At 27.0% G+C, this 11,672-nt stretch overlaps 1 protein-coding gene and 1 long non-coding RNA gene across 2 annotated transcripts; both read left to right on the forward strand.

Moving 5' to 3' along the window:
- The first annotated feature begins 2,234 nt into the window (after positions 1-2,234).
- LOC107475727 (uncharacterized) lies at positions 2,235-3,900 on the forward strand. Its single transcript, XR_002371083.2, has 3 exons — positions 2,235-2,272; positions 2,363-2,491; positions 3,574-3,900. It is a non-coding gene; the product is annotated as an uncharacterized LOC107475727 (long non-coding RNA).
- Positions 3,901-9,527: 5,627 nt separating this feature from the next.
- On the forward strand, positions 9,528-10,622 carry LOC107475728 (cytochrome P450 76T24-like). Its single transcript, XM_016095372.3, has one exon. The coding sequence runs from the start codon at positions 10,036-10,038 to the stop codon at positions 10,588-10,590; it is 555 nt and encodes a 184-aa protein (XP_015950858.1). The 5' UTR covers positions 9,528-10,035; the 3' UTR covers positions 10,591-10,622.
- The last annotated feature ends 1,050 nt before the right edge of the window (positions 10,623-11,672 follow it).

The raw sequence follows: 11,672 nt of genomic DNA on the forward strand, positions 1-11,672 counted from the left end.
ATATATATTATGTTTTGTTTTATTTTATTTCATTTAGTATTAGTAGCCTACTTATAGTATATTTTAGTACAAAGATATCAAATAAAATTATTAATTTAGTTTAAAGAGAGAAAAAATTAAATTTGTTATTATTCAAAAAATTTTTACTATATATCAAATAATGTGTTTATTAGTTTTTATTTTATTGTAAAAATTATCTAAATTATAATACTAATAGTATATCATAGGACTACTATTATTAATGTATTAACCGAATTTTAATATTTATTATTTATATATTTAAAAATTATATTTGAAAATTATTTATTTAGTTTCATAATAAATGATGATATTTTTAAATTTGAATCATTTATTAATTAGTTTATACTTATCATACCATATATTCAATAATTTATTAAAAAATATTAATATAATGAAAAAATTAAAAAGACATTATTTAAAGAATAGAGACAAATAAATCTCCAACCAATTTAAATTTAGAGACAATTAAGCCGGATTTATTTGGTTAGGGGTTTAGTTATACTTATTATACTATATATTTTATACTTTTTTTTTAAATGACAATATAATTTTAGAGGAGTCGAATTCCAAATAAATAATAAAATTTGAATATTAATAATAATGGTACTGATAACTTTGATTTGAACACTCTGCCATTTTAATAAGAAACATAATCTTAAAAGAATCTATCTATTATGTATTTTGAGACCATATATGATAAAATTATTATTAATAGAATATTTTAAATATTTTTAATAAATATATTCAAAATTTAAATTTTTTATATTTTTAATAATTTTTTAATTTATAATTTTAATATATATTCTAAAAACACAAAATCTCTAAATCCACTTAAAATAGCATAAGTAATTAAGAAAAGACCTATACCACCCACTAAAATAGACGTGACGGTACAAATGTATTTTGTTAGAGATATTTAGCAACACCATAATTTATTTGAATGTAAAATTTTGTTCAATTTATTCATTGTTAGTTTTTCTAGAGTCTTTAAACGAGTAGAATATAGCAATTAGCCAATTACAAATTTTTGTTAAAAAAATGAAAAATTAAAATTTTTAATCTATTTATTGTGTCATCTAACACTTTTTTTATTAAGTATTAACGAATAATAGGGTTTCAATATTAATAATAAGAGTTTAGTTATTATGCGTATCCAATTTGTTTCACTCGACTTTTGTAACTATTCCACATGATATCGAATCGAGCTTGTATCAAGATCTCAAATATCGGGAAGCAGATATGACTCCTACAAAAACGAGTGGATTCAACTCAAGAATCACTTAACAAATGTCGAAATGACTTGTGTTGAAATTAATAGTGACAAATTTATGTTGAGTAAAATAAAGTAAATGAATAAACAAACAGAGAGAATTTTAAATTACTGAACATAGAATTAAAATGTAAAGAAAAATTAACGAAACAAAAGAAAAAATTGAAAAGGAAAAATGAATTAAACAAACGGTGAATTCTATGATGTAGAAAGAAAGATTCTTCTACATGTGTATGTTTGTGTTGTCAAAAGGGTAGTGTGACAAGTGTTTGGAAAGAGAGTAATTGAAGAGACAAGATTTGACATGTTACAAGTAAAATATAGTGTATTTTGTCTTATATAACATGTAACTAATGTATTAATTAAATATGTAAACCCCGGTTAAATTAGTAGATAATTAGTCAATAAATTAATTTTTTAATAAGGAGGATTAGAAATGTGAATATTATATTAAATTAGGATAGAACTCATCGAAACGAGAATTTTGACACCAATTTCAAAGAAAACGGTCCAAAATTGGACCGAACGGGTCGAACCGGTTGAACCGGGCCTAAACCGGGCTGTCGGTCCAACCGGACCCACACTTTTAATGAGCCCGAAAGCCCTTCTTCTCCATTTCACCAGCTGCAGCGTGAAAATGCCCAGGGAGGAGAAAAGCACTCCCGAACCTTTACGGTAACCTTCCAACCCCCGTAACTTCTCCGTCCGAGCTCTGATTGCCGCACCGTTTGCGGCCACGCGTCCACCACGTCGAGCTCTATATTTCTACCGGAACAATTTCATTGGTAACTTGTTTAATCACTCTCAGCTTCATCTTCCCCCAATTTTCGAATTTTAAGTGGGAATATTGAATTTCTTTGATTTCTGATGTTTTAGAATCCAATTATTCTTATAAATAAATAAAATGATTTTATTATATCCTATTATTTTTTATTTAGAATAGTGAAACGTTCACTCTTGCTTATGTGAAGCTTGGGTAAGGTGAGGAAATGATAATTCTATTTTATTTTCATTGAATTTGAGCTTTGAGTATTAAATTATATATATATATGTGTTATGAATGTGTATTAGGTTGTGAATAAATAATTGGAGATTGAAATTGTGAATACTGGAACTTGGAGGAAGCGGATTAGTTAAGTTTTGAGGGGCTGTCTTGGTTTTGAATAAATAGCTTTGGTCGTTACGTGAAAATTGGCTAAGGTATGGTTTAGGTTTCTTGCATTTAATATATAATGTTCTGTGAAAACTTAGGCTAGGTGACCATAGGATAAGTTGGAATGCGGGTGTATGTTTAATGTTTAGTAATTCTTCGATGAATATATTTGGTTGAAGTTTATTGGATAATTAGTTATTAATTTTGGATGGTGAATGTTGTTATGTTAATTTGGAGAGAATCATGGTTGAATGTTATTGTTGATGAACATAGTTGGTTAGGTACTTGTTGATTAACTAATAATTTGGTGAATTATTGATTTGAGGTATTTTGTGTTAAAAGCCTAGGATTTGTGAACTATGACTCTTAGTTGAATTTTGGTTGTTGGATTTGAATATTGTATGAGTTTAATTGTTGATCTGAGGTAGATTTTTTGTGGAGCTTGTTATGATAATGAGGAAGGATATGTTGAATTGAAAAGGAAGCAGGTTTGGACCCGAAAAGGGTGGCAAAGTCCGAGTTTTAGAGGAGGTGCTGCCAAAATTTTATAAAAATTAGAGATTTTGTTTATATGATTATCTAAAAAGATTTAGATTCAAAGGTTATATGGTTTGATTTAGAGTTATTAAGAAAATGAGCATGTTTTAAGTTTGATTCATTTAGAAAAGAATGAGTTATGTTTTGAATTGGAACTATTGATGGAGAGCCTCATCAGCCATAGGACAGGCATGCATCATATGCATATTATTTGAACTACTTGCTTGTGTATTAACTGGGTATGCCTAAATGTACTTGCCATGTTAAATGTATATTTGTTATCTGCAGTACTTGTAACCTTCTTGTGTTTGCCTTTGTCTGTTTAGTTGTCTGTGAAAATGCATGATGGAGTTGGAGGTATGGAGGAATGGCAGTATGGGATTTAGATTTAAGGTTAAGTTAAGTTAGGTTTAAATATCCTTAGTAAACCACCTTTTATGGCTTCTACTTAATACTTTAAGCTCTATAATCTGAGTGTCGGTGTTCTAGGATTGCCTCTGGCATTCCCAGGACCTTATATATTATGTGTGTGGCACCTTTACCATACTGAGAACCTCCGGTTCTCATTCCATACTATGTTGTTGTCTTTCAGATGCAGGTCGAGAGGCATCTCGTTAGGCGTCTGGACTCTTAAAGCGGAGTGGTTACTGGGATAGCTTGTTATGCTATGATGTATATATATGTACTTAGTTTTCTCTCCGCATGACTTATTCTTTTTGATCCTCTTAGAGGTTTATGGAGAGGCAGGATTGTGTATATGTACTTTTGGGTTTGGATATGTATGTATATATGTGTAAATATTCTCCGGCCAGTCTTGACTTCGCAGGCTGAGTTAGGAGCTTGTTATTTTGTATCCTTGGTATTCTACTCCTACTTCTGTTAGCTTATGTTTGATAGTTATGATTTTCTTAGCACGTAAGTTAACTCGTTCCTTGAGCGTTGCGTCTTTATTGTGCGATTTTTTTTTTATTTTCTCCTTTTCTTTAAAGCTCCTAGCATATTATAATTTTTCTGCTATTATATGTACTCATTTTATTTTAGAGGTCGTAATACCACACCACATTCGTTTTACGACTTAAGCGTAAAGCTTAGTGTGGTAGGGTGTTACATTTTTGTTATTATTTTTATTATAAGTTAAATAATAAATGTCAATGATAAAACAATTTTCATTTCTATTAATGTCAAAAAGACAAAAAAAAAGTTAGAATTTGTCTTATCTAATATTTATTAAGTATTATGTAATATTTAATAAATACTAAATAAGATAAATTTTGTTAAATTTTTTTTGTTACTAAATATTTCTATTTCATTTTCGTATAAACAATGAATGGCCAAACATACATAATTCTATATTTGATGGGAAAAAAAAGTAACTACATAAAATTTATAATTTATTGTCATAAAATTATTAGTATCTAAATATATATTTTGTTGGGTATAAATAACAATCCAAAGACCACTAATCAATATCCAATGTGTGTAATTCCTCTAATTAATGACAATAAAAATACTTTAATATTAAAGTTAATGTAATTAAACATTCTATGATGTGGATAAATTATTAAATTCTAAAAATTGAAAATAGAAAAATTAGTAAAGACATATCGATGAAATCATAAAACTCCTAAATCGATAGGTGAAAAGATTGGTACCTAAATATCAAAGGGTGAAGAAGTGAGTTTACACGGCGGTTTAATTATTCTGTCAATTGTTATAGTTTTACAAAATTTTTAATTAAATTTTTATATATATTTTTTATTGAATCTTGGCATTAAAATTTTTTTTAATTAAATTCTTCTAATTTTAATAGTAATTAATTTAATTATATAGAATCTCAACTAAAAAAAAATAATATAAAAATTTAAATAAAAAAATATAAAAATTTAATTAAAAAATATATTTAAAACAGAAACTCAATTAAAAAAATATAAAAATTTAATTAAAAATTTTATAAAATTATAAAGACTAATAAAATAATTAAACTTTTCGATGTCCAATTCTTTCATCGGACTTACTTGAAGAGAGGAATATGAACAGTAATCATCATTATACGTGGAAATTGGGGGTTACAGAAAGGAGCAGTGAGGTCCTTATCCTCGTTGGAGATCTGCAATTGTGAGAGGTGTGGCGGCGGTGGTTGTCAGCCTGAAGGGTGTGTGTCATCAGGGATAAAAACAGAGCCGCTCATATAATTAGTGACGGTGATTGTGATAGTGCTTTGAGTGTATTAATTAATTGTCTATGAGATTTTTGGTTTTATAAGTGTGAAAAGCAGGACCACTCAAAATTAGCAAAAGATTGTAATCTGTTCTTTCCACATCAGGGTTGTGGGGACGATTGTGCAAGAATTAATTTATTTAGTTTTAAAAAGATGATTTGTCATTTTAATATGAAAAAAAAATTGTAAATTATATTAGTGAATGTTTTAATATATGATAACACTGAAATATGAAAAAAATGTGTAAATTATATTAGTGAATGACTTAATGTACGGTTACCGAAAAAATCATCTTACCTTAATCTCCATCCATTTTTAATTACACGCCTGTATTTATAGTTTTCTTTAACAAGTGTCATTTATCTATTTGTTAGTCAACTCCTTAATTAGACTTTAATCATTATTGTTGACCACCTCTCTTTTAATCACCAGAATATATATATGTTATTATCTACCGATTTTATGTGGGGAGTAGAAGAAATTAAAAAGTTTTTAAAAAATATTTATAATTATTATTGCTTATTTTTATATAAAATATTATTAAAAAAATTATTTTTAATAGTTATTTATTTTGTTTTTAGTTGTAATAAAAATAATCACTAATATATTTTTTTGTAATTAGATATAAGGGTGTTATATATATTTTTTATCGTTAAAAGATTTTAGCGACAATTATATATATAATTAATGATAAATATTTTTTTAGTGACTATAAACAATATATAATTATCATTATGACATATATAGTAATAACGATAAATATATAATTATTATAATAAAAAATATAAGTTAAATATGATTATATTATTATTATTATTAAAAAATTGTTACTAAATGTAATTTTTTTTGTAAATTAAACGTTAAATGATATTAAAATAGGCTCTATAAAATTATAAAGGTCATATATAGCTTTAATTAATTTGTTTGCTATTTATGAAAGTAGAGTAGTTGGCTCAATAAGTTAACTAGATAACAATTCAATGAGTTTTAATTGTACCAAAAATATCTCTGTGAATAGTGAATGAAGTGACAAAAATTAAAAATATATTTCCCTATATATATTTGTGCAAATTAAAGGACTATGGGGGAAGTAGAAGCCACCATTGGAAATCACAAACATGGATTACCTTACACTACTACTACTCATCTTATTCTTTATTATCTCAACCCTTTTCTTCTCCTTCATCCAAACCTCTAAATATTCAAAGCTTCCACCAGGTCCTAAACCATATCCCATCATTGGAAACATCTTAGATCTTCTTAATAGTTCTAATTCTCTTGAATCATTCATCAATCTCTCTAAAACTTATGGACCTATAATTACCCTAAAATTAGGCACCCTCACCTCCATAGTGATTTCTTCTCCACAAATAGCCAAAGAAGCACTCCAAAAAAATGATGTCATCTTATCTAATAGAACAATCCCTTATACCATTTTTTCAACAATTGAGGATCATTGCAACAAGAACTCAATTGTATTCTTACCTTCATCAACCAAATGGAGACTCCTTAGAAGAGCTTGTGCAACAAGAATATTCTCACCCCAACAACTTGACTCCACACAAATCCTAAGGAAGAGAAAGTTTCAAGACTTGGTAAATTTTTTGCACCAATGTTGTAAAAAAGGTGAAGCTTTAGATATTGGTGAGGCTATTTTTAAAACAATACTAAATATAATATCAAACACTTTTATTTCTAAGGATTTTGTTCATTATTATGATAATGATGAGAAGTTTAAAGTGTTCAAGGATATAGTGTTTGGTTTGACTGAAGAATCTTCAAGGCCTTGTTTGGGAGATTTTTTCCCTTTATTAGGGTTTCTTGGTTCACATGGTGCACGTGCAAGAACAAAAGATCGCTATGCAACGTTGTATACAGTTTTTGATGGTGCCATCGAAGAAAAAATTCGCATGAGGGATTCAAAAATTGATTCTAGAGAGTGCAATGATGCATTGGATTCCCTTTTGGATCTTATTTTAATTCATCCTCTTTTATTTGTCACAAGAATAAACCTTTTATTTAGGTTAATATATAGGAGTTTAATTAAAATTATGTAAAAAAGTTAAACGTGTATCAATCTTCACAATAACCTTACTTTATAAAGTGGTATTTATTTAATCTGTGACATATGAAGGTTATAAAGGAATGTTAACAAAAATGATATTTTTGGTATAAAAATTGGACACCAAACTTTTTATGAAAAGAAAAAATATATAGAAACTAATTTTTAGTTAGTTTATACGAATAATTTAAGGTTTAACATTTATAATTTAGGATATAAAATTAAGAATGTATGATTTAAAATTTAAAAGAAATAAAATAATTTAAAAAAAATTAATTGACTAATATTGATTAAAAAAGTTAGTTCTCCTAACATTGTTTTTATCAAAACAGGTATAAAGGTATTTGCTGTATTTTTTTTTAGGGTAGGTTTCTTAATCAAACTCGTTCATGATCTCAATTGAAGGTTAAGTCGCACATTTTATCAATTAATTTTTCAGAAATTGTTAAAATTATAAATTAAAAAAATTATAAAATATAAAATTTTAATATATTTATTATCTATTTATTAAAATAAAAAAATTTTAAATTTTTTTTAATAATAATCTTATAAATATGTGTTTTTAAAATATATGTTAGCTAATTTATTTATTTATCTATTTATCATTGAAGTTTGATAACATCATCTAACCAGAAAAGGCTTCATTTATTATTAATTTACTTTGGACGCCTTGCCGTTGTTGAATGACAATGATAGACTTAAATCCACATGTCAGATTGTGAGGATCAAACATGTGTCATCAATAATTTTGGAATCATATGCATATCAATTTAATTTCCCCCTTGCATTTTCAAGATATCATTCTCACATGGTATTTGTTTCTGTGATCTGTCACCCTTATTTTATTTTATTTTTATAAAAGTATATTAATATACCGGTATTTTTATTATATTTAATAATTGTGATTTAATTATAAAAGCATGAATTTTGCTAGTAATAATTGGGTATTTATGAAGATTAATAAGATAGAAATGTTTAAAGTCTTTAATTTTTGTTAACAGAAAATGTTCACCTTAGTATTGTTAGTAAAATTCTAAAGGTAGGTATTGACTATTGATAGTTTGATACCCTTGATTTTTATAAAGGAATATTTGATAAATATGAGTTTTCTAAAATTTAACAACAACAAATATAGGGCAAAATGCCATATACCAAACAGAAGAGAAAATTATATGATTCCACCCAAACAAAAAATATAACATGCATTCGCTAAAAGTATATTTTAATATAATTCGAATGAGATTAGTTTGAATTATGCATAAGTGGATTTAAGGAGTAATTTGAATCATATTGATTCGAACTACATACAAACGTGATTCACACTAGTTTGAATGAGACTGATTCAAACTAGTCCACCATGTTGACATTTATAGTGATTCGAAACACGTTGATTTGAATTGCACACATAGTAATTTATACAATTATTTTGATACCCCAACAATTATATCAATCTGAAACAATGCTAAATCGAAATCAATTAGTTCAACAATACGAGTCTATGAAAAAAAGGTATTTTATAAAGTTTAAAAATTTTTATTATATGAGAGGTTAGTAAAGGAGTATATTACAAATTTTTATAGTACTCATCATAACAATATTTAATTTAAAAATTATTATTTAAATTTTAGTTGTACTCGTTACAAAATAATAATGACAATAATTTTTTTTTATAAAACTTCGGTAAAAGATGCCATAAGTATTATAAAAAGTATCTTGAATCGATTTACAAAAATTGACTTACAAATTTTTATAGTACTCAAAAAATCTTCTAAAATATTTTCACATTTTATAAAATTATTTACAACAACAACAACAACAACAACAATAATAATAATAATAATAATAATAATAAGATTTAAACATACTTTATTATATTAGGTTAGATAAAAATTAAACTATTTAAATAAATAATTTGGTGTTTAGAGGTAAAGCATTAGAATAGCTTCTTAAAAATTATTATATTAGTTTTTTAAATTAAATGGCTTTCAATATTATTAGATTGTCCTATTTTTAAATCAGTCAATTTATTGTATATTTATATATTGTTATAATTTTTAAAATTTTTTATTGTAATTATTTGTTTTGTAATAAGTACAACTAAAATTTAAATAATAATTTTTAAACTAAACATTATTACGATGAGTATTATAAAAATTTGTAATGTACTCCTTTCCTAAACTTATCACATAATAAAAAATTTTAAACTTTATAAAATGCAATTTTTTTTCATAGATTCCTATTATCAAACTAATTGATTTAGCATTGGTTCCATATAGATATAATTGTTGGTGTATTGAAATAATTGTATGGATTATTATGTGTGCAATTCGAATCAACCTATTTTGAATTACTATAGGTGTTAAAATGGTGGGCTAGTTCGAACCAGCCTGATTCGAACTAGTGTGGGTCATGTTTGCATGAATCAATATGATTCGAATTACTCCTTAAATCTATTCATGCATAATTCGAACTAACCTCATTCGAATTATATTAAAATATGCTTTTGGCCGATACATGTTATATTTTTTGCTTTGGTAGAATTACGTAATTTCCTCTTTCATTTGGCTTAATATGATATTTTGCCCACAAATATATCAGCAATTTTTGTGACTAGAACATGTGTTACTAGTTTTTAACCACAAATTAAAGCTCACCTTACTCTGGAAATAATAATTTGGTGAACTTCATGAATTAACCCTTTTAATTTATTGATGTTATATTAGGATTTATTTGTTGCTTCAATAGACACAACATCAAGCACATTAGAATGGGCAATGGCAGAATTGATACATAGTCCAAAAAAATTGCTTAAAGTTAGAAAAGAACTTGAAGAATCACTTGGCAAAAATGGAGAAGTTGAAGAGTCTCATATCTCAAAGCTGCCATACCTTAATGCAATTGTGAAAGAAACTTTGAGGCTTCATCCACCAGCACCATTTCTAGTACCCCACAAAGCAAATGATGATGTAGAATTAGGAGGCTTCACTGTTCCCAAAAGTGCACAAATCCTAATTAATGTGTGGTCTATTGGAAGAGACTCAAGTGTTTGGGCTAACCCTAAGTCATTTGAACCTGAGAGATTCTTGGATACTGAAATTGATTTTAAGGGCAAAAATTTTGAGTTGATTCCATTTGGTTCTGGAAGAAGAATTTGCCCTGGATTACCTTTGGCTTCAAGGACCTTGAATTTTATGTTGGCATCACTTTTGTATCACTTTAATTGGAAGGTTGCTAATGAGATGAATCCAGAAGATATAGATATGAGTTATAGTTATGGAATTACCTTGCATAAGGCCCAACCATTATTTCTTGTACCTATCAAAGTTTAGTTGTTGATAATTAATATGGTTGGTTGAATGATTAGTTTATCCTCATTTGAATAAATGTTGAAAATTTGAATATTTTGTTGTGATAAGGATGAATTTGGATGTTCATTTTCAAGAAAGAATGAATTTAAATGAAAGTTGAAAATAAAGATCTCATACATGTATAAATAGAGATACATATCTGCGCTATTTTTTTCTCTCTTTTACTATAATATTCTTCATAGTACTAATAAACTCTCTCTCTTTATCTCTCTGTGGTTTTAAGCTACAATATTTATAATATTAGCAAATAGATAAACTACTTATATTATAGTGAGATCAGAACATATTTATATTTCTCTATTTTATATTTATTTCTCTTTCTTATTTATTTTACAACACGTTATCAGCACGAGACTCTGATCAAATTTTAAGAAGACTCAAGTAACAAATTTTCATTATGTCGAAACTCTCTCATCTTGAATTCAATGCTCTTGATATATTTGAAAATAATTATTTATCATGGATACTAGATGCTGAAATCCATATTGATTCAATGGATCTTGGAGATACCATTAAGGCTGAAAATAATGTATTCCAAAAGGATAAAGTCAAGGCCATGATTTTCCTTCGTCGTCATCTTGACGAATGATTGAAAAATGAATATCTCACATTAAAAGATGCTGTAGATCTTTGGAAAGACCTTGAAGAAAGGTATAATCATCAAAAGACGGTGATACTTCCTCAAGTTCGATATGAATGGACGCATTTGCGTCTACAGGATTTTAAATCCATAAATGAATATAATTCGACAATGTTTCGAATTATCTCACGAATGAAATTATGTGGGAAAAAGATAAACTGATAATGATATGTTAGAAATAACTTTCTCGACCTTCCATGCCTCGAATGTGCTCCTGCAGCAGCAGTATCGAGAAAAAGAATTTAAAAAATATTCTGAGTTAATTTCTTGCCTTCTTGTTGCTGAACGCAACAATAAGTTGCTCTTAAAGAGTCATGAAATGCGCCCAACTGGCGCTGCCCCATTTCTTGAAGTAAATCCAAAAAATCATTACCCTAGAAGAGGTAAATGGCAAGGTTTTAGT

This window comes from Arachis duranensis, chromosome 2 (genome assembly GCF_000817695.3).
Source record: "Arachis duranensis cultivar V14167 chromosome 2, aradu.V14167.gnm2.J7QH, whole genome shotgun sequence".
NCBI classification, from domain to species: domain Eukaryota; kingdom Viridiplantae; phylum Streptophyta; class Magnoliopsida; order Fabales; family Fabaceae; genus Arachis; species Arachis duranensis.

Excerpts from the sequence above, each read along its gene's own strand:
- LOC107475728 (XM_016095372.3), top strand. The coding sequence starts at position 10,036 with ATGGCAGAATTGATACATAGTCCAAAAAAATTGCTTAAAGTTAGAAAA.